Consider the following 22,677-nt stretch of genomic DNA (forward strand, 5'->3'; position numbering starts at 1 on the left):
AACTTCTGGTGATTTATCACATGATACATTTCCAGAATATTTTAAAGATGCTCAGAAAAATCTGAAAATAAAGGTTTACTTCTCCAGCTTCAGTCATAATTATACAAATTTCTCCCAGTAAATAGACAGCTGTCCCTCTCCTGAACCAATCGGTGCGATACCACACAGTGATTATTCCACTAATGCAGGGACGTCAATCTCATTTTACATGGATGACCAAATACAACCTACTCTGATCTTAAGTGGACCAAACCACTGAAATTGATGGTGAAAAGAAGTTCAATTAAATACTGAATCCCTGAGACATCTTAATAGAAAGTTTCTGTCAACATTAAACACGTAAAACTTGAGAAAAAGATCTGCTAGCTCATTACCCAGACTGTCCTATAATTAAAAAGTTTTAATAGGGGGTTAGAACTTTTGTCATTTAATTGTGTATCTCTTAGTATGAATGAAGTCTTTATCAACTGTAAAACTTAAAATGCATTTAAATGCTTGCTAGTCCTCCGCCGTGGAACTTTGAATCAACATGTTTTGATGCTGTAACTTAATCTGATGGAGCTAGTGCAGCCTATTTAATATATTGCTATACAGTATTTGTGTGTACAAATTATTATATTACAGGGGCATATTTATTTGGATTTACATTAGCTCAGTCTGTTACATCAAGTAGATTTGAGACATGAAAAAAAATAAAATAAAAATTGCAGGGCCTGCCTGCCACAACTTAAAAACAGTAGAAGGATATACAGTTACTATTTAGTAACTGTATATCCTCTAACCTGTTGTAATCATTAGGTAATGTAGGAGAATACTGCACATTCTTCTGAAAGAGGAAATACGTCTGCTCTATTATTTTATTAAGAGTACACAATGTATACTTTGAGAGCTCGACAGGTTTCCCCCCGTTTAGTTCCTGCATCCATTGCTGCTTCCTTTTAAAGATGTGGGAGCACTCTGAGCTCCACTGCAGAAAGTTGCTAAATATTTCATTGGTATTAATGAAACAATCAGTTGCAAAGATGTGAGGCTGAAATCGAGAGGAAGTAGCTCTGCCGACAGCGCTTTCACAAAGACGCCTAAAGGACACGTTTATAAAACAACTTTTAATTGTAAAATCATCAACATGATAAACAAGAAAAGGACAAGTGAAAACATATTGTCCAAACTTTTGAATATTACATCCCCAGAACCTAAACATAAAAAACAATGCTATCAAATGGCAGTTTTGTTTCATCATCAACCGTGAGATGACTGATTAAAGGATTTTGGTGGTTTAATTTCCCCCCCACGTACAATTAACATTACTGCAGGCTTTATAACAACGAAACAATGCCAACAAATTTGAACAACCATGCCAACCACTAAGTTACCTAACGGTGTTCATAAAGATGCCAGCATTTACACGTTCATGAGGAAAAATGTGAACTGTACTTTGAAGAGCATGAGAGAGAGAAAAGAGGTAGATGTGAGAGAAGAGGATGCAACACCTGCAGAATGACAACATTAGCACTTTAACTTTTCATGTGCTGTTTATACATCACATTTGGCCCTCACTTAAAATAGTCCACCTTCTGTTCTTTATATCCACTGGATTATGATAAAATAACCAAACAGAATTTAATGAAACTTTCTGGTCAGTCTCAGCACAGCTCTGGCTCACTTCCTTCAAAGTAAGATCTGGTATTGGTGGATAATTCTTTCAGCACGTTACAGATACTGCTGTTTTAGCATTCCATCACTGCAACTACAAGCCAGAGGAATATGCCTTGACTGTCCATAAACACTGTACTGTATGAACAAGGCAGACTGAAAAGAAGAATGCCTGTTTTTACTCTTACACTAATGACAAAAAGTCTTTGTAAGTCAGCTCACTGACAGGAATTCTGTGCATTACTCTTTTCCAAATAACCCCTTTTATTGGTTTTGTAAAATATCTCATGGATGGTCTTCAAAACAAAGTAAACTGTATTAAAGGCCAAAAAACAGACAAACAAACAAAAAAAAAAAAAAACATTTTATGGCATCATTGATGAACTTGTATTCTCCCCCCACCTAGTCACTGGAAGCCTGAAATTTGAAAACCTACAGCAAAACACATGGTGAATCTGTGAAGTCAAACCAAGTCCTCGACCTTGTTGAGCACAGAACGACTGATTTCTTTACCAACCAATAATCGACACAGAGTTTGCAAGCTGTAAAAAGTCAGACTTAATGTGAATTTGAAGCTCGGCTGAAATATTTGCTTAAACAAATGACTCATTTTCATACTCCCGCCCATTTTACCAGCATAAGCTCACCAATTAACTCACTCAAGGCAACCACAATGTGGAGCGAGGACACCAACCTCACCGAATACGACCTTTGAGAAGCATTTAAATTTTTAATGAGGACCATCTGTGCATCCGAAGTGAATGGATGTATTCAAAATCTAAACACTGACTGAAAAAGCATTTTGAAGGAACAGGTTCAGTGATGCTTAAGCTGTAGCATCAGTGGCTTTTACGCGCTGAGCCGTTTTCATAACATTTAACATGAGATGTTTGTTTTAATTGTTGTGGTTTTCTTAGCAAACTACAAAAACCTGTGTCAGCTGAAACCGTCTACAGAGCCTGAGTGTGAAATAAAGCAGCAATACCCAAACATATGAGCGGCGATCAATAATGCTTCCGTTCCTGTTTATCTATTAAAGTCATGATGGTTGACAGGAGAGGCAGCTGGACCAATCATCTCACAGACAGGTGGAATCACTGTCAGCTGAGAAGTGCAGAGGATTCTGGGAAGACTGAGAAATGTCCTGCTGTGTGCGTTTTGTAGAGGTTTCCGTGTTGGAGGTCCTTGAGGTGTTTTTTCCTATGCGGCTGCTTGTGTGGGTGTCTCAGCAGTTTAGAATGGGCCTGCTTCTGTCAGGTCTGAATGGGAACGCAGAGCTCTCAGAGTCAGATCTCCCTCTGTGAGGCCCGAGCGTAGCCACGGCCTGGGTGAACACACACATGATTGTTAAATGTTGCCTAAACACACAATAAACCGCCACAAAGAGACAAAGATAAGAGGATTTTCACATTTCTGAATTTTGTGCCTCCTCATCCTTCTGCCTATGACTTGGAAATCAATCTCAGTACATAATCAAAGGAGCTTGCAAAGAAAAGCGTCTGGACTTCTTTAAGTTACTTGAAGACGTTTCACCTCTCATCCGAGAAGCTTCTTCAGTTCTAAGGTCAAATGGTGGAGAGTCCCAGATATAAACCTAGTGGGAGTATCCCCCCACAGAGGGACAAAAGGACCCCCTGATGATCCTCTAATCGCCTGAGCCAAGGTGTGAAACTGGGTGTGGGTCCCAATCAGCCAGAGTTTCGGGTGTGTTCATTGTGAAACCTGGCCCCACCTTATCATGCGAATTCCTGAGGTCAGATGGCCCAGGATGTGAGTGGGCGTTAAGGCGTCTGGGAAGGGATCTCAAAACTGGATTATAGATGGCAGAGAGTTGGTGTCGTAAACCCCCGCCTCTGTTCAAAGATGGTCGCTCACAGTGGACATAGATGGCTTCTTTCACTCCTCTTTCAAACCATCTGTCCTCTCTGTCCAAAATGTGAACATTGGCATCCTTGAAAGAGTGTCCTTTATCCTTAAGATGCAGATGGACTGCTGAGTCTTGTCCTGTGGAGGTGGCTCTTCTGTGTTGTGCCATGCGCTTGTGAAGTGGCTGTTTGGTCTCTCCAATGTAGAGGTCTGGGCATTCCTCGCTGCACTGTACCGCATACACCACATTGTTAAGTCTGTGTTTTGGCGTTTTGTCTTTCGGGTGAACCAGTTTTTGTCTGAGCGTGTTGCTGGGTCTGAAATGCACCGGGATGTCATGCTTGGAGAAAACTCTCCTAAGTTTTTCTGATACACCGGCTACATAGGGGATGACAATGTTGTTGCGTCTGTCCTTCTTATCCTCCCTCGCTGGTGTCTGGTCTTCTTTTCTGTGCCTCTTTGCTGACTTTAAGAACGCCCATTTAGGATAGCCGCACGTTTTGAGTGCTTCCTTTACATGTGAAGGAAGCACTCAAAACGTGCGGCTATCCTAAATGAGCGACCATCTTTGAACAGAGGCGGGGGTTTACGACACCAACTCTCTGCCATCTATAATCCAGTTTTGAGATCCCTTCCCAGACGCCTTAACGCCCACTCACATCCTGGGCCATCTGACCTCAGGAATTCGCATGATAAGGTGGGGCCAGGTTTCACAATGAACACACCCGAAACTCTGGCTGATTGGGACCCACACCCAGTTTCACACCTTGGCTCAGGCGATTAGAGGATCATCAGCGGGGTCCTTTTGTCCCTCTGTGGGGGGATACTCCCACTAGGTTTATATCTGGGACTCTCCACCATTTGACCTTAGAACTGAAAAAGCTTCTCGGATGAGAGGTGAAACGTCTTCAAGTAACTTAAAGAAGTCCAGACGCTTTTCTTTGCAAGCTCCTTTGACTACGATGACCTGGATGACTGAGAACCTTCACAGACAATCTCAGTACATATTAGATGTCTTAATTCCTAAAATGCTTCTGGAGGAGAGGGACGTACTTTGTAGACAGTTGTTTCTTCAATTTCTCAAGGTGAAAACTGATGAGGTTCCAGGTGTGCCACATGTCACATTATGAAAAGATGGCTCACAAGCAAGAGCCTCAGGAGAGGAATCAGGAATACACAACCTGAGAAATAAGAAAGAGGGTGGAGTCCTGCCCATTAACACATACCTTCCTGATCGCGGTCCAGTCCTCTAGGATGTCCAGATCTGGTAGCATGTAGACAATATATGGACGTAAGCAGAGTTAAGGACAGTGACTGACTGCTAGAGCAGGGATGAAATGTAATCAGACACATGGCTACAGCACAAGTAGTTAAGTTATTTAGGAGTAGAATCATTATGAGCAAGAGTAAAGACATTAGAAGGATATCAGACACCACTGACGGGCGTCTCCTCTTCTTATCTGGACTTAAAGCATCTCGCCTCTTCTTCCGTCCTGACAGCTCATCGTTCCACAGCTCTGATAGAAAAATAAAAACAAAAACTCTAATGTTTTGTCTTTGCATTCATTGTAAAGTGACTTCACGTATATGGTGGGAGGGTATAAACGTAATCAACAAACGTGAATGACTGTGTTACCTGATGTAATATCAATGCTGTGCCTGTCCTCCTCTAGTCTTCGGATTTTCTCCTCCAGCTCATTCTGCACTGTATCAAACAGCAGCAGCTTCTCACTCTGCACACACAGAGTCAAAATAACACATAATCATACACACAGACTGGCTCAATTCAGTTTTATTAATAAAGCGCCAAATCACAGCAGTAATCACCTCAAAGCCCTTTATAATATAAAGACCATATAATAATACAGAGAAAACAATTGCATTACCACATATCTGAATAAATAAAAAATGGTTTGGAATATTAAACCGTGTGTCCAACCTCCCAGTGTTGACATGCTGCCTGGATCTCACAGTCGTGCTTGTTCTTCACAGACTCCAAACACAACTCTCTGTAGATACCTGCCAAAGATGGAGAGAGACACACAATATCCGAATGAATAAAGAGATCAGTGTGTCAAAGAACTTGTGCTATTACTAATACCACCTTTATTTGAAAGGGCGTGTCAAAAAACAAACAAACTTGTTTTTGCACGTTCCGAGTAATGACACAATCTCTGTGCTATCTAACTAAACCTGGGCCAGCGCTTTTTCCCAAGAGTCTGTTTAAGAGGTCCTAAAACACCACTTCAGTGCTGAGGCCAGATGCAAACAGCAAAATTCAAATTCACACGATGTGGAGAAACCACATCGTGTGGTTTCTCACAGTAGGGATTTTCCACACGAGGATTGCTCCACATTTCCATACTGTGACTTAGATAGCATGCAAAAACTGGCTAATATAAATCTTTACATAGTTAATATAAAAGAAAATTCCGAATGGATGCTACGTATATTTAAATTAGGCTACATCTTGCCAGCAGTCTGATATGCACCAATGCACAGGTTATTGATTAAAACACACCAACAGCAGTCTTCCTTAGTAGAATGCTGCTTGTTACTAATTTGTTGCAGGATGGACTTGCATTATCCGCTAGATGTATTTTGCCTATGTGTACTTTAGACAGTGTTTCCTACAGCCACCTACAGCCATATAGCCACTGACCATGTTTGATTAAATAAATACTGTTTACTCCTGGATTTTAAATTGAAAACAACACGTTGGCTTACACACTTTTTCTGTAATTACAAAAAAAAAGGCACACAAAATGTGTTTCTGCAAACATTTCACTTTTAATTCATGTTACTAGGTTACATGCCAACTTTCTGCAAATGCAAAGCAGGCAACTCAACACCCTGCTGCACAAACTGCAACTCTACCAGAAGGCATTGCACAGCTGGCTACATAAACAACGAATGCGAGTGTGATGTGAAGGTGTCTATGCGTTTAAGTTACCTGCCACCTTGGTGCGGACCTGCATGTTCTCCAGCAGTACTGCCAGAGGCTCCAGATATTCTGCCGCCCGGCCAGCCTCCACCTCTGCCAGCTTGCTGTTAACCTGACTGAGACGCTCACGATACAACCTGTACACAGACGCAGGAGTAAATATGGATGCAACTCACTGTTATAGGACTTTCCTAAAACAACTCCCATTTGAAGCAAAGAGTCAGTCTTACTGGTCTTTGAGATCAGTGAATTGCTTCTCCAAGTTGCACATTTCATCCAGACACTCCATCCTTCTCCGCTCACAGTCCTCCTCATCCATTTCTAGAACAGCATAAAACAAACACACCTTTGGTATGAAACTGGTCTTTGATGGAAGAAGGGAGCAACTCGGTGGCTATGTAAGCAAACTCTGCTAAGTAGGAATATAATAATATTCAGTTGAAGCTTTGTCAACTTTGTAAAATCTGATTGATTCACTCAAGTATTCATTTTTAATGACAGCTGTACAGGAATGTTCTGCTCATGTCCTGTGGCCAGTGTTTCTCACCTGAGCTGTCTCCATCCTCAGAGACAGAGGAAGTGTCAGAGTCCTCTTCCTCTGAGCTTGATGCCTCCTGCTCATGTTCCTCCGCCTCCATCTCCTCAGCTGTACTCTCCTTTTTCTCCCGGTCACGGTGCAATGGCATGGCGGCAACTCTGCGTCAGGTTACTGGTGTGGGACAGAAACATAGCCAGGTTGTTTTGCCAGTTGCACATACAATATTCAATTATTTGTTAGGCAGCAGAACTCCTATATTTTACTGATGGTAGTCACTCTCTTCTTCACCTCTTTTGTACACTGTTCATTGCTCTGGATGGTTGACCCCGGTATTTAAACTCATGTCCCCTCCCTACCTCTCCTTGCTGTTTCACTGTTACACCTCCCTCACCATGATTACACACTTCTCTGCCACCTCTGACTTCCTCATGCAGTACCGCAGTTCCTGTCTTCACATCCTACCATATGTTTTCTCTAGATTATTTAAAACACTAAGGGAAATTACAAATCAGCATGCCACAACTAGTAGGTTGATTAAAACGTTAATAGTTCAGTTGCTGCTCTGATTGATGCGCTCATCCTGAATTAATTAAATATCACTAACAAATGTATTGCTAAAGAACATCAACACTGTTTTTTCCTGCTGATAAAATTATATAACTTCTTAACTTAGAATTATTTCTGGGTTTTTAGTTTGATTACGTCCTTCATATATCCAGCGATCGTTGATCAACCAGGTGATATTTTTTTACTCACATTTACCTGTGTAATATTCAGCTTAACTAAAGAAGCTAATAATGTGGGATATTCGTTTATACTGTTCGTAGTGAACGACTTATACACATTTTTCTTCAGTTAACTGTTTTTAATGGTGGAACTTGAAAAGTATCCTCAAGGTGTTTGAATATTATAGACAATAATCGTACACATGATTTTATTGCTTATGCTAGTTTATTCGCTAAGCGCTCCCTAGCTTAGCTTTGAAATTATTAAATTATTCAAAACAAACAATACACGACAGCAGTATTAGCATTTCGTTAGCACGTTAGCAAGAGAATATCGTTAAGTAGCAAGAAAAACTATCACGGCTTAATTACAAATATATACAAACAAGCAAGCTTTAACTGACTCACGTCTTACAAGATAGGTGGTACTTTGCAGGATGTGTTGGGGAAAAAATGTTTTCGGAGAGAAAAAAAAGTAAAAACTTATCGTTATACCTCAGTTACGATTACACTCGTGTGCTCCAGCTAAGCTAAAAACAAATCTCCGCAGGACGCCTTTATTTGTTTTGGGAATTGTAGTTTTCTTTATCTAGAATAGTCGAATGAATAGAAGAGCAGTGTGGAAGCTTAAACTACATTACCCATGTTTCACCGCTCTAGCTTGAGGCGGAGAGTTCGAACAGAATCCTGCACATTTAAAACATTAAAAGATTCAAATCCACGTATGTCCAAAGTATGCAAGCTCTGTGTGATATTTATGACAAAGGGGATAGAAATTTTGCTTATTACTGTGGCATTTTTGCGTTGAATTTATCTGCTATCTATTATTTTGTTTTCCCTCCTCCCCTCCTCCGCCATGATGTTTTCTAACTAAGCAGCTAGTGACTGTTGTGGAGAAGGGAGGTGCAATGGATGGATGCGTTGCCCCGCTACGCTGTACATATTTGTCTTAGTTTAAAGAGAATGAGTTTCTCTGATAATTTTTTACCCGTAGAAATACTCCACGCTGTTGCGGAGGGCTGCTAATGCTCCGGGAGACACGCTTTTCGTTATAGTTTGAAGATTAGCTGGCTACACAGGCTAGCTCCTCCTTGCTGTCTACCATCGCATTCTTGCGTCTCCTGCCTCAGGAATGTTTTCCAAAAAACCTCATGGGGACGTTAAAAAATCCACACAGAAAGTGCTGGACCCAAAGAAGGACGTGCTGACGAGGCTCAAGCATCTCAGAATAGTCATAGGTGAGTTGGAAAGCATTATTAAAGGGCGAACAGCTTAGCTTCTAGATTTCGGCTTACTGCCTTGGTGCATGCCACACCAAACTCAAGTCAAAAAATCTCCAAGTTCAAAGTTGACTCGATTGTAGAGAGACACGCCGGATTTCTTTTCACAAACCAGAACACAGAAGAATATTTTGAAATTGTCTCATTAATTCGGCATCATGTCCGTTGTCTTTCATCAAACATTTTGTAAGGTTATATTATTTTTTCTGAATTGTTTATCTCTGAAGTCATAGTTTCTCCCCCTTTTACCGTCAGAATGATGGATATGTAACTCTCAATATACGAAGTGAATTTTAAAGGAGCCTGGCTGCTTCTGCTGTCGAGTTAAAGGGGAAGCTTTAAGGCTGTTATTTTGATTGTTTAGCAATACCATTGCATCGTCAGATTTATGAATGGAGTTTGGCATGGGGTGTTTGGATAAAATAAAATCAGGTGTGATGCGCGTTGAACATCTAAACAACGTCAGTGGTGCTTCAGGCCGTTTGCCAGACTTCTCTGGTTGCTGCAGGGGCGTGCCTGTGTGAGTTTTGGGAAAAGGCCTGATGTGTGAGAAATGCTGAATGTTTTCTTAACATGTGTTAAGATGTGTTGCAACACAACACCACATTCAGGGTTATGAATGCGTGGGAGAATAAAGGAAGATAGCAGGGTATTATAGTGATGGATGAGTGTCTTTCACTGACACACTTAATCCCACACCGACCAGAGAGGGAAATAGCCTCTACTATTTCCTCTCTGTGTCCAGTACAGTAGCTCGGCTTCCTGTTTCTATTGTAAAAGTTACTGGTGTTTGTGTATGTGTGTGCAAGACAGAAAAGGAAAGGGGTGTGCCCCCTCCCTGTTCTCTATTGGGAACACAGGACCATGATAAGAGGCTGAGACACAAACACACTTGAAGTGAAATGGTCTGAAAGGAAGCAGATGACTGAATAATGGCTAAAGACATGTTTTGCAGTCAAGTTGCCATATGAAATGAAGAAAGTGGTTTTCATTTGCACAACACTGAAGAATTGTTAACTGCAGCAGTTAAGTATTTGTTCATGTTGTTGTTGTTGTTCCAGCCGTTGTGGGAAGCAGACAGGAGCACAAAGACTCTTGAGCAATTTTTAGGTTTTCAAAACTGGTCACACCTATTATGGCATAATGAGTAAAAGGAGCTGTTGCACTGCTATGCAATCAGGTTAATAAGCAACTGTTCCCAAATCCCTTTTGGCTTTCTTCATTCCAGACCCCCCCTCCCTTTACATAAACAAGCTTTATTTAAAAAAGAAACCTGGTGATAAACTCCTCAGTTAAAACCAGTTGTTCTACTATTCTAATAACTTAACTACAGTTGAACAGATGTTTACTGTGAGTTCAGTAGTGGTCCAGTCAGACTTTCTCATACAAGGCAAGAAACAGTGTTCAGATTATTCCACTTAAGTCCTCAGAGTGAGTCATGAGTGATTTTTTTTTTTTATGTATTTGTTATTTTTTTACTCGTGTCTTGATGAAGAAAGTTTTGTTTGTTTCATTTTATTCAAATCGATAAAAACTTTTCTCTGTTTAAAAGTCCAAAAAGGATGTCCAGATGATGTTGAAAGTTTGATTTTTCACAAAATGTAGTTAAATGGACAAAATCAGATTTAACTTGCAGCGTACTGTGCAAACATCCCGAGCCACTGCCCCTTTCTTTATATTTTGCTTTTTTGCATTTTTTTTCTAAATTTGGTCCTGAGGTAAAGTTTTGCGGGCTTTCTAAAGGTCTTTCAAAGTTGTTGTTTTTTTTTTGGTTTTTTGGTTTTGTTCTTTAAAATTGGCTGTTTTTTCACCCATTTTCAGTCCAGTCTTTGTTCCTGGTCATTTTCATATTATGGTTAATGTCACTTAAAACTGACCTGCAAACCTGCTCTTAACTCAAGGGATGAACTTTGTGTCTACACAAAACAGAAAACTTAGCAAGCAACCAATTTTAAATTGTAAATGTAACAAAAACATCATTTCTTCACATTTCTCAAGTCAAAGCTATAAAAATGCCAAAGATAACACAATTTTACAGACTTGTAATAGGTGTTTGGATCAGTTCATCTGCTGTGTCCAAAAGCCTGATTAGAAGTCAGCTCAGTGGAAGGGTGGGTGTTAAGAAGCCAACTGAAAATCAGCTGCAACAGGTCTGATGGTGTGATGAATCCAAATTTTTTATTTTTGCTTCAAGTCATTGTCATTAAGTATGCAGGAGGTCAGGAAAGATGTACAACAATGAGCTTCTGTAGCCATCTGGAAAACACGATGGAGGCTGTGTCATGTTGATAAATAATAAACACAGAAAGGTGCCATCAGATCCACCATTGGATTGGCAACAGCAGGAAATCATACCTGGATAGAAAAACACACAAATAAACATTATCAGTCATGGATTGGCCTCCCAAAAGCCTGGACCTCAACATTATTGAACCACTGTGGGATCATCTAAAGGTAGCCAACATCCGAAGAAGAGCTTTGAATGTCTGTCAAGAAGTCTGCAGAACTATTCCTAAAGGCTACTTAAAGAAGTTACAAGAAAGCTGCCTCAGAGCGTTCAGACTGTGTTTAAGAATAAAGGTGGTCGTGCCAATGTTGACTTTCAAGCGCATTAAGATTCTGCAAACATTCAAACAATGCGTTGACTATCCAACTAGGAGTAATGCATGAACGATAACTTAACAAGCAGCGAGGAGAATTAAAGTTTAGACAGACTGGGAAAAAATATTAACTTGAAGCTGTACAGCATTGGTGCTCCATCACACATTAACTGATGTCCTCAACTAGTGCAGCCACTTTACAGTCTGTAGTAAGAATCTGTACGCAGGCTTTGGAAGCACTAAATGAAAATCACAGTTAATGTTATTTACCTTTACTTAAGGTAATGAGTTACTTAACAGAAGCATTTTTGTTATACAAATGTTTTTAAGGAAATAGAATGGTTCCTAAAAGCTGATTTTGTTTATTTGTTTTAATATGCCATTTAATTGCCATACATTGCAAGGAAAATTCTTAATTAAAAAAATAATTCCTAGAGCCATACATGCCTGCATAAATGATTAAAGAGAATATTGTACAAATATGTCGTTACATTCATGAATATAAGGGTTTGTCTTTCCAGATACAGATTTTGGAGACACTAATTCCTTTGGATTTTCATCAGGAAGGGTGTCAGGGGTAAAAATCTGCCAAATCAAACAAGCCGCCTCACCCACTGTGGCGACCGCCTTGAATAAGGAAGCAGCCAAAAGTGGGTTTGTCCTGTATATGGAAATTTCTGGGACAACCAAAAAGGTGTTGGCCTTCCACTGAAGCAAAATCACAAGGACTGTGATTTAAAACTGTTTTTCTCAAGCATAAAATTCATTTTTGTTTGTAAAACAGCCAAAAATATCAGCAAACTGCTTAAACTTCTGTTCTGTCCACTAACAAATGAAGGCCTGTTATGAGTTAACGCAAGTAATTTTTTCAGTTCTGTTTTTGCTTGTTTAGCGAACTCGAGCTTTAACAGTATTGCACTGTAGACCTGCACCACTGAATTAAGAAAAAATATTATTTATGAACATGTTGTCTGTTTCAAGAATACATGAATTCACCATAATGATGCTGTGCGTCTTACAACTGTGTTATTGAGCTTAATGAACAACTTCTGAGAAGGTCACGTCTTTGCAGGATCCTCAGTGGGTCATCTGGTGTTAAATTATGGGGCACAGAGGGTAGAAGTTTTATCATGTGTTATCCATAGTGAAAATATATCCCTGCTGTTTGAATCAGATGAAATAGGTGAAAAGACTCTGCATCATTTGCTAAGAGATTCAGAATCACACCACAGCCTTTTTAAAACTTGTGGTGTGTTTCGGTTTTGCTTTTTAGACTATGGGGACCAGATTCGTGTTTGTGCATGACCTTCAGCCACAGTGGTGGTTGTGTTTCAATATGAGTGTGTTTAAACCAGTGTGTTTGTGTGTGTCTCTCTTTCAACTGCTGCCATTAATGGTGAGGTGCAAAACACATCAAGTAAACTTCCTTATTCTTGAAAAGAGACTGTTTGCATGACAAACTGAGCTGCATGTTGTTTTTACAGCTTCTTTACAAAACACGGGTATATTTAGAGCGCCCATATATGGTGGTAGGGTTATTTTATTTAAATATGCTTCCTGTGAAGAAGAGTGAGAATTGTCCTCTCACCACTGTGTTTTCTCCATTTAAGCATGAATTTTGACTTGTATTTGAGTCGATTTGTATTTGTATTTCATGTGTAAAGGTTTAAGAGGCTTTACAGGGGTGTACAATAGACAAAAGAAATAAGCATAGGAAAGCTAATTTAAAACGAAATCACACAGAAGTGATACAGTGCACATACAGGCTGATATTGATAACACAAATGTTCTCTGTAGTGTGTTCGATCACTAATGTGGCTGAACCTGCTGGTTAGTACCCCTCTGCAGCGGTACTATAAAAAGCACCATTTCCTGTTACCATCATAAACCAACACAAGTTAAACGGACAATTTTTTTTAGAAAGTGTCTCTTTATGGGTTTCTGGTAATCAGTAGAGTTTCCTTTCGTGACATTTTAGGTCAACTATTCCAGAGATTTGGGAAATAAACAAGAAAAGCTCCAACCCCAGTTTGTCTCTGAGGAATACAGGATGTCTTAGTTTGACAGGCACGTATGAGTGTGAGTTGTGACAAAAAGATAGTTGTGAAGCATTTTATATTTCTGACTATTTAATATCTGTTTTAAAATCAGATACTTGAAGCCAGTTTCCTATAAGACTTGTTATTCCCCAGTTATTGGTTATTCACTGAGTCAAAGTAAAAAGAAAATCTCTGATTTCTTAAACTAGAGGAGTTGAGTTGAAGATGCACATGTGATGTTTTGTTTGTACAGAGGTGGGATTGTTAAGAGGAATATCCAGGTCTTGTAAGTGTGTGTGATGTTTGGTTAATGTCTGTGTAGGTTCTCTGTCATCCAAGTCATGTTAGTCTAAGGAGCTTGGGAAAAAAAGCGACTGGATTTTTAAAAAATTGTTGAAGGCTTCTTCAGTTCTACAAAAAAGAAGAATGAAGAAGCCTCTTGGATGAGAGATTAAATGTGTTTAAGAAAATGTAAAGTTACATTCATGATAATGGGTGTAAACGCTGAAGCAGATGTAGGGGAATTTATTGCGTTTTAATTTTTTTCCTATTCTCCTGAATGTGTATGTTCGTTGACCCTCTGATCCTTTGTACCGTTTATTTTTTAGAAAATGCGGAGCCGGCCGAGCTGAAGCAATTCTTCGACCTGAACTATTCTCATATCTACTATGTTTTCTTTGAGAATTTTGTCACCATTGAGGTCAGCCTCAAGCAAAAAGGTAAGCATTACAGGTGGTATAAAATGGTGGTTTAACAGATTAGGATATTGTAGGCATAAATAAATGATTCTTTGTTTCTCAGGTCATAAATCTCAGAGGGAAGAGCTGGACTCGATCCTCTTCATCTTTGAGGTATTTGAAACCTTACAGATCTTTAGATTATAAGTATTGTACAGTTTGATTCCATTGAGGATATGTCACATTTGCACTTGCACATCGTTGCCAGAATCTTAAAGCTAACTGTTATATCTGGGATATTTTTTCTACAACATTCAGTCCTACGAAGCTGACCTCAAAATGTCGGGGTTTGTTGGTAGAAATAAATAACAGGACAGAGTGTGGCTGCACGGTGGATCCCTGACATTTTGTTAAACCACAGAGGTGTTTGTGCTTCCAAAGGCTCGGCCTCTCTGTTGGTGTTCTCGATGGATGCCATAACACTGGCTATCATTCCACTGAATAAAAGACACTGGCATGTGGTGGTGCTTAGTGTAGACAGGATAAGATAGCTGTGTGTGTCTGTGTATGTGTGTGTGTGTTACTGACCTCCGTTTGCCCCTCAACATATTTTCAATTCAGAGCAGGGCTGGGCAGAGCACATTTCCAGTGAGAATTAAGATAAAGGAAAATGCTTAATGCTGATTTTCTTGAAGAACTTTGGCCAGACAATAAACAGTTGATTGATTAGTTACATTGTGATATTAACTTTAAATAATACCATAAGAGTGTAACTATGTAATGAAAACATAGCAACAATTTTTCCATTATTCCATTGCATGAATCTAGTGAAAAATCAACCAGCCAACCGGTGAATTCATCAGTGAATGGGCAATATCAATAATATAGCAAGACTCACTCTTAACATGAATCTCTTTTTCATTTATTTAGAAAATACTTCAGCTCCTACCCGAGAGAATCCAGAGCCGATGGCAGTTCCACAGCATTGGTAACTCACTTTTAACCAGTATTTTACACTGTGGCCACTCACACGGTTACTCCATATGTAATGTTGAATCTCAAACAGCCTCTCAAAGCATCTTAGTGCTTCTGGCAACTTCTTGAGTTCAAAGAGAGGTAAGAGTAGCTGTGCACTGCAGGTGATGAAGCTGACATGCCTTTCTCTTTCAGGGCTGATTCTGAAGAAGCTGCTGCACACTGGGAACTCTCTGAAGGTACTGCTCAGTGATTCAGTGAAACTGTTTTACCTGTCAGTCATGGCTCTTGATCCAGAGTCCACAGGACTGGATAGTCCTATGGACCTAGAATCTTTTTTGCAACGTTGCCTGAGTTCATTGAGTTTTGCTGGGCATTCATTTATGCATTCATTTATCCCCCCGTCCTCTCATTTTTTTTGTTTGTTTTTGTTATTGTAGATCCGCCGTGAAGGTGTGCGCTTGTTCCTGTTATGGATGCAGGCCTTACAGAGTAATGCAGAACGTGAGCAGCTCTGTATGTTTGCCTGTTTGATTCCTGGATTCCCAGCTCCGCTCTGCCACGGGACCCCACGGACCCTGGATACTCTAATCAACCCACCACTCAGTTTGACAGAGAGTTAGTCTTATCAACACACACTCTCAAACACAGTGCATTAGACTCATAGATACATTACTTCTTTTTTTTTTTTTTGCACCTCTAATATATTAAAGATATTTTGCAGCCTTTAATGTCATACCACACTCTGTTCTTTTCCTCTCTGCAGCTCAGGTGACTCCAGAAGAGATCACTCCACTTGTTCCTCCCCAGTCAGGTGATAAGAACCAGGAAGATCTCACTGCCTACTTCCTAGAAGCTCTACTGAAATACATGGTAAACCAGGTATTATCTTGATTCTTTACTAACACAGTTAACACAGCATAACTACACATGTTGCAGTGCCTTACTAATGCAACTCACGCTAAAAGCATGGGAGAAACCGGGTTTTGGGTGCATCACTCACTGATTTGGTTGTGGCCACATCTGACGGTGAATTAAGTATTGATCTAATTCCTTACTGGAATCATTAACCCCTAAAATACAAATTGCATCCCCTGTTGCCACACAGTAACTTGGCGCTTGTATTTCCTCTGCTTGCTGCCATCACACACTGATAACATTTTTCCCCAAAACAATGGTGCTCTTCTCTGCTTGACCCTATTCTGCTCTCCGTGCGACACAGGCTTGGTTGTCTGTCTGTCTAACTGTGTGTTTATGTTTCTATCAAACAGGCAAAGTCTCTAGAGTGGCGGTGTAAAGAGAACCATGAACGTGGCTTCAGTTTCCTCTTTGGTCATTTCAGGAAGTTTTACCTTCCTCACATCTTTCCCAACTTCTCCATGGAAACCAGCCTCTACAGCCCCATGCTGGGTTAGTACTACTAAGTCATTTAGATCTACAAAATAAGCTTATTTAACCAAAGAAACATTTATTTATTTGTGATGTGTACTGGGTCAAAACAATGACCCTTCAATTTAGGCAAGAGGGAGCCAAATCTGGAGTGGAGTAATGATAAATGAACTCATGTTTTGGTCTTTCTAAACACTTAAAGCACTTTTATGGTACTAGCTGCATTCACCAATTCACACACACATTACACCAATGGACATTCGGCATGGACTGCCAGCCCTCCAGTTAATTAATGATCTGCTCTACCTACTACAACTGAACAGGAGAAACATGAGCCCCTGAGACCTGGCTCATTATCATGGTGGAGCACCCAGCTGCCGTCGCATCGCCGTTTGAATAGTTTACAAACATTGCTGGACGTTACAGTAGAACAGTGATCGTACCGAGTTACAGTTTGAAGGATGATGTGTTGTAACCACTGTCCTTTTCTGAGAAGACTGGTGTTTGTTCCACATTGTGCTGCTTTTATTAGCTATGCAACATGACCGTGTTGTGTTCACTTTGTGCACAACAAGAACAGACTCAAAACTCGGTGATCGTACCTCATAATTAATCCTGTGCCCCTTAAATATATATTCCTCTCTCCGTCATCCATAGATGTGCCTCCTATGCGTTCTAAGCCGTACTACAGTGTTGTGCGCAGAGAGCAGGACAGTGGCGAAACGCTGTATTGCACTAAGGAAAGTTTCCTTCAGGCTCGAGTTGTATTTATCCGCTGGCTGGTTTCCTTCTGGCTCGAGCCACGACCCAACACACATACCCACATCCCAGGAACAGAGGGAGAGAATGTCCCCAAGAACATACAGGTAAGTATGAGCACATTATTATGCATCACTTGGTTCTTGTGTTTTAACTGCTCAATTTGCAGAAGCAAATGCGAAAGATTTTAAAATACCTCTGACCCTGTCTCTGCTTACCTTCAGCGAGCAGCAGCTGGATTTGCAGCTCGCTCCACAGGCAGCTCAGAGGACAGCGGTGGGGGAGGGATTCGATCTGACAGCCACCTTGAAGCAAGCGGAAGCTCAAGTGGGCCAGGAGGAGGAAGCATGGGGCTCTCCGGAGGTGCAGGGACTGAACCTGAACAGAGCCACTCGAACACATCTACACTGACAGAGAGAGAGCCCAGCTCCTCCTCACTCTGCTCCATGGATGAAGAGCAGCTGACAGACATGGAGGTGGTGAGAAGAGTGCTGACCAGCTCCAGAACCAACGTCAACTTCATCACAGAGATCTTTCGACAGGTTAAGGAAAAATGGTTATTTATCATAAAGTGAGAACAGTTTCCGTATATCTTTCTTGACATGTTCATATTCCCGGTTGCTGCAGGCGTTTCTTCTTCCCATGTGCGAGGCAGCGGCAATGCGAAAGGTGGTCCGAGTTTACCAGGAGTGGATCTCCATGGAAGACAAACCAGTTTTCATGAAGGAGCCAGAGGAGGGCCCTTATCCTATAGTCACGGCCACAAGTATGGATACAGGCTCGCAATTCGGAGACAAAGATGATGAGGTGAGAAATTTTGTGAAATCAGTCATGTAATTAGCTGAAATACTCAGGTAAAAGTTCTGTGCATTAGTAGCCAACAAGTTTCAGTTCTCAAGACCAGCTTGAGGTAAATAGAAGTGTTTATTTTTGTACTTTCTTTTTTTAAGGGAATGAATAAAGTGATTGACAGTGAATTGTTGGAATACAGTGTTCATGCTGGAGTTCAAACTACACTACAGGTATGTTCTCACACAAAAAACTGCCAAACTTCCACAATCTTGGTGTTATTTCTTAAATGTTTCTTGTGGTTTTGATTGCTTTTCTTCCATCTCTGTCTCCTCTACAGGTGTTTATCACCCACTCCTCTAACGTTTTCCTGCTGGAACCAGCCAACGACATTAAGATCCTTTTGGAGGAGCATGTCGATATGTGCAAGCGAGTCCTGAACATCTACCGCAGCCTTGTCATGCATGAAACCATGGACCAGAAGACATGGTAAAAACACAAACAGCAGCGTAAAATGCCATCTAATTACATTTGTGTCCTCTCAACTACCTGCTGTTTCTGATTAAAGAAGAAGAACCGTTTAGCTTTAACCAGTGTTCCTGAATTTGTAGGGAGCAGATCTTGCTGGTTTTGCTGAGGGTGACAGAGTCAGTAATGAAAAGGCCTCCATCCATCATGCCTCAGGGCAAGAAGAACAACACATTGTCGGGCAGATTAGCTGGACCCATCTTTCAGGTACGTTATAATAATGTCATCATCTAAAAGACTTCTATATTTCAATATTATATAATCATGTGTTTTAATATGTTACCACACTCTAGGGTTGCCAGCATAACTTATTTTACTTCATCCCTCTCTTTCTGTACAGACATTGATAGTAGCCTGGATTAAGGGCAACTTAAACGTCTACATAAGCAGAGAGCTGTGGGATGACCTCCTCTCTGTCCTCTCCTCCCTAACCTGCTGGGAGGAGCTGGTCACTGAATGGTCACTGACCATGGAGACGCTTACAAAGGTACTGAACAGGGACCACATATACCTCCGCTCTGCTATTAATATAACTAGATAAATTCAGTTCAACACTTATCCAAGTCCTCCAACTGTTACCACCTAAAACAGTGTGGTAAAAGGTTAAAGCTTTGCTATGTCTCTGTGTCTTAGGTTTTGGCAAGGAACCTGTACAGTGTCGATCTGAATGAGCTGCCTCTCGACAAGCTCAGTGAACAAAAACAGAAGAAACATAAAGGAAAAGGTGAGTCACTTTTACAGACCTTCAAAAGACATGTGACTTCCTAAGAGCATATCTGGAACACAGCTGGCTGATTGTCACATCGCACTGCTGGAACCAAATGCAGCTCTGGAATATAAATTAGTCTGTTCATGTATTATTTTTTGACTGCAAAAAACTGAGGTCACAGAAAAACTACTAGTAATTTGTAAATTTAGCAGATTTCTAGAAGTAAATAGCACACATGTTTTCAGCTCAGTTCACCGAGAAGTCATTCCTCTGTTCTCACAACAGGTATTGGTCCGGAGAGCCAGCGGCAGGTTGTCGATCGTTCCTTCTCTAAAGGCTGGAGCAGAGACCAACCAGGCCAGGCTGCCGCCATGAGACAGCGAAGCGCCACCACCGCTGGGTCACCAGGCATCGAAAAAGCCCGCAGTATTGTCCGGCAGAAGACTGTAGGTCAGTATGCCCTCTTCCTACAACTCTGCTCCCTTTGAATGTAAATGTTCATAGCACTGACTCCCAGAATTTGTCTATGCATACTTTGGAGAAATAAATGGTGCGCAACAAAGCCAAACTAGCATGCTGTCTTTCCTCAGTAGATTTTGGATACTGTCACGCTCTTCTCAAGTCAGTTTTGTTTGATTTAATGTCTCTCCTCTGCTTCCCTCCTTCTGCCCATCTGTCAGTCTGACAGGAAGCTGTGGTATATGCTCACTACCATTCCTCTCTGGAGTCATGTTTATGGAAAATCTTTAGCTGTGGCCATTAGTATGAAAGATGTAGTTACAGCAATGCTTGAATAGGTTTAGTATCAGCTGAGATGATGAATAAAACAAATCCGAAAATCAAGTTGGGACTTTAAAAATACATTCACAGCTCTAAATACCCCAATTAAAAATTGCAACTGTGATGCCAAAAATTTGAGTAGTACTATTAAATATTTGATAAAATATTTGACTCTTTTGGTAGAGAATTTTTTTTAACCTTGAACTCCATATATAATGCTATTTCCTCCTTTTTTTTAAGCTATATTACCAAAGATGTTTCAAACGTGAATACACGCAGCTAGCCGGTTTGCATAATCTCACTGTTATGCATTACGATAAAGACAGTTCTGCTCCAGTTGTGGTGACATGTTGCAGAAAACAATTGTATTACTGTGAATGCCAGAGTAGATTGAAACTAACCACAACAAAGGACGTTCCTCCACACTCTGCAGGGATTGAAGGTTTGGTTCCAGAAGGGTCTCTACAACCGGATTAGTTTAGGATATTTTCTTGAATGTCAACATGATGATTCCCATTTTCATTTAATTTTATGTAGCGTTCCTGTTTGTCGTGGGCTTATGAGGAGACTTGAGCTGCAGAACTCCCACCAGCTCTCTCACTCTCTCACTCACCAACCTTCCTGCAAAACTAACCCTGTCTCACCCCTCCCTCACCTTCCCTTCCCATCTCTGTCCCTCCATGCCCATCATGGAACCCACCTTTTCAATACCATCCTGTCACTTGTCTCTCGTTCCACTAATTTCCTCCAAGCTGTGTTTCTATGCTTTTGTCTTATTTACTAAACGTATTCACTTGCTCTCTCTTTCTATTATCTTCATTTTTTATGTACTCTTTTCCACTTCTCCTTCCTCACTCACCTCTTAACCTTTATCTATACTTTTTTTCCTCTTTTTTTGTATTTTTCCCTTTTCTGTCCCACACTCTTCCTCTCTTCTGTTTCTCTTCTTCCCACTTCCTCAGCCCTGCGTAGCTGTTCTACGGGGGATTCTCTGCTGTCCTCAGCCTTTATCCGCAGTGCTAAGAGTGCTCCTGCTCTGGCTCCGCCTCTTCCTGTCCTCCTCCACCACCACCACCACCACCCTTTACTACCCCCCCTTGCCGACCAGCTGGCAGGTACACACTCTTTGCACTACCTGTCTGCCTGCCTGCTGCCTGCCTGCCTGGATTAGTCGTCTACACAGACTGAAACTCTGCCTGTTGTCTTGTCTCTGAATATTTCTCTTTTCTTGTTTGTTTGTTATCACTGGAGCAGCAGTTTTCATCCGCTCCATCAGCAATCATTGACCCCATTCCCAGTTCAACTGCAACTTCGCTAATCTTAAAAGCTGTTGATCAGCAGTGCGCAAAATTTGCATGCTGCAAGTGTAGATCTCTGAATTCTTTTCATCATTTAACAAGCAAATTGTTTCTCAAATACGGTCTTTGTTCAGTAAAATGTCAAAAGATGGCCTAAAGTGATTATTTGCAAGATGCAAAAGGAGCATATTTTTGTAAAACCGAAATATATTCCCAAATCATATACTATCATATACAACAATTAAAAAAAAATACAAAGATCTTCCACTGGAAGAACAGAGGTGCTTAAAGGTCTTTTTCTTTTTTTTTTTTTTTTATCAGACTTACTGTTTTCAAGGAGGTATGCAGAGGTTTCTTTACATCTTTAAAGGGAGAATCACTTTGTTAAGTTAAATTAAGAACTTTCTTTTTCTGTAAAGAGTAAAAAAGGAGCTGATTGGGTCTTTCAGCTAATCAGCTGACAGATTATAGGTGGCGTAACATGAGCTACCTCTCTAGTGACTCTCCTTTTCTGATGTCTTGGGCTGCACTTGGCAGTGGTAGTGCTAGTTCTGGTTCTGCTCTGCAGATGGTGAGAATCCTTTGTCCACCTGCTGAAGTTTGTGGTTACAGAGGTTAGTGACAGCTCACAAAGCAGACAGCAGAAGGACAGCCAGTGCAGCTGATTGATATTGAGGAGTACCACAGCAGTAACCTATCCAGGGAGCCAACTGAGAGAAGACTTGAGGGGAGTAGGGCAGAAACTGAACATTAAAGTAAGAGCAACCAATACATAGCCTTGTTTCTCAGATAGAAAAAACTCGAAAACAAAACACTGAAGTGCTGATATGCTTTGCCAGGTGTTAGTACATCTGGCAGTCACCCAGATGATCAAGTATGTGTGTTGGAATCACTCAACTGTGATTGTATTTGTAGGATGTGTTAAATAATCACCTCAATATATACAGATCAGGCGTAACATTGATTGCCTGCCTAATATTGTGTTGGTTCACCTTTTGCTGTCAACTCTTACCTGTAGGGGCACGCACTCCGTATTGTTGTGCTCCTCAAACCATTCCTGAACCATTTTTGCTTTGTGAAAGAGACCACAGCCATCAGGGAGTACTGTTTCCACAAAAGAGTGTGCAT

General features: G+C 40.8%; 2 protein-coding genes across 10 annotated transcripts in view; one reads left to right on the forward strand and one right to left on the reverse strand.

Annotated features, from left to right (window-relative positions):
* Window positions 1-1,087: 1,087 nt before the first annotated feature.
* brms1la (BRMS1 like transcriptional repressor a) lies at window positions 1,088-8,305 on the reverse strand. Of its 3 annotated transcripts, none has more exons than XM_084914569.1 (9): window positions 8,222-8,305; window positions 7,011-7,172; window positions 6,694-6,784; window positions 6,473-6,600; window positions 5,459-5,538; window positions 5,156-5,252; window positions 4,947-5,036; window positions 4,746-4,810; window positions 1,088-2,977 (listed from the first exon to the last, which is right to left on the reverse strand). In XM_084914569.1, the coding sequence occupies exons 2-9, from the start codon at window positions 7,147-7,149 to the stop codon at window positions 2,879-2,881; spliced, it is 789 nt and encodes a 262-aa protein (XP_084770695.1). In that variant the 5' UTR covers window positions 7,150-7,172; window positions 8,222-8,305; the 3' UTR covers window positions 1,088-2,878. The 3 variants fall into 3 exon arrangements, with proteins under 3 accessions (XP_084770695.1, XP_084770693.1, XP_084770692.1); XM_084914567.1 differs by having other exon boundaries at window positions 8,142-8,276; XM_084914566.1 differs by having other exon boundaries at window positions 8,135-8,276.
* A 263-nt stretch (window positions 8,306-8,568) lies between these two features.
* The window catches only part of ralgapa1 (Ral GTPase activating protein catalytic subunit alpha 1), a 72,951-nt gene continuing 58,842 nt past the window's right edge, over window positions 8,569-22,677 (forward strand). For 2 of the 7 annotated variants that reach the window (XM_084915357.1, XM_084915359.1), the window contains exons 1-18: window positions 8,570-8,964; window positions 14,254-14,364; window positions 14,447-14,496; window positions 15,253-15,310; window positions 15,493-15,536; window positions 15,738-15,915; window positions 16,064-16,179; window positions 16,569-16,707; window positions 17,344-17,552; window positions 17,670-17,987; window positions 18,073-18,252; window positions 18,396-18,467; window positions 18,575-18,723; window positions 18,846-18,969; window positions 19,103-19,249; window positions 19,396-19,486; window positions 19,757-19,921; window positions 21,214-21,366. In XM_084915357.1, the coding sequence (XP_084771483.1) occupies window positions 8,859-8,964; window positions 14,254-14,364; window positions 14,447-14,496; window positions 15,253-15,310; window positions 15,493-15,536; window positions 15,738-15,915; window positions 16,064-16,179; window positions 16,569-16,707; window positions 17,344-17,552; window positions 17,670-17,987; window positions 18,073-18,252; window positions 18,396-18,467; window positions 18,575-18,723; window positions 18,846-18,969; window positions 19,103-19,249; window positions 19,396-19,486; window positions 19,757-19,921; window positions 21,214-21,366 (2,410 nt within the window). In that variant the 5' untranslated portion in view covers window positions 8,570-8,858. Of the gene's footprint in view, window positions 8,965-14,253; window positions 14,365-14,446; window positions 14,497-15,252; window positions 15,311-15,492; window positions 15,537-15,737; window positions 15,916-16,063; window positions 16,180-16,568; window positions 16,708-17,343; window positions 17,553-17,669; window positions 17,988-18,072; window positions 18,253-18,395; window positions 18,468-18,574; window positions 18,724-18,845; window positions 18,970-19,102; window positions 19,250-19,395; window positions 19,487-19,756; window positions 19,922-21,213; window positions 21,367-22,677 lie in introns of all 7 variants that reach the window. The other 5 variants (XM_084915364.1, XM_084915358.1, XM_084915365.1 and 2 more) reach the window with 5 other exon arrangements.

This window comes from Perissodus microlepis, chromosome 19 (genome assembly GCF_051167445.1).
Source record: "Perissodus microlepis isolate ML-2025 ecotype Zambia chromosome 19, ASM5116744v1, whole genome shotgun sequence".
Lineage (NCBI taxonomy): Eukaryota > Metazoa > Chordata > Actinopteri > Cichliformes > Cichlidae > Perissodus > Perissodus microlepis.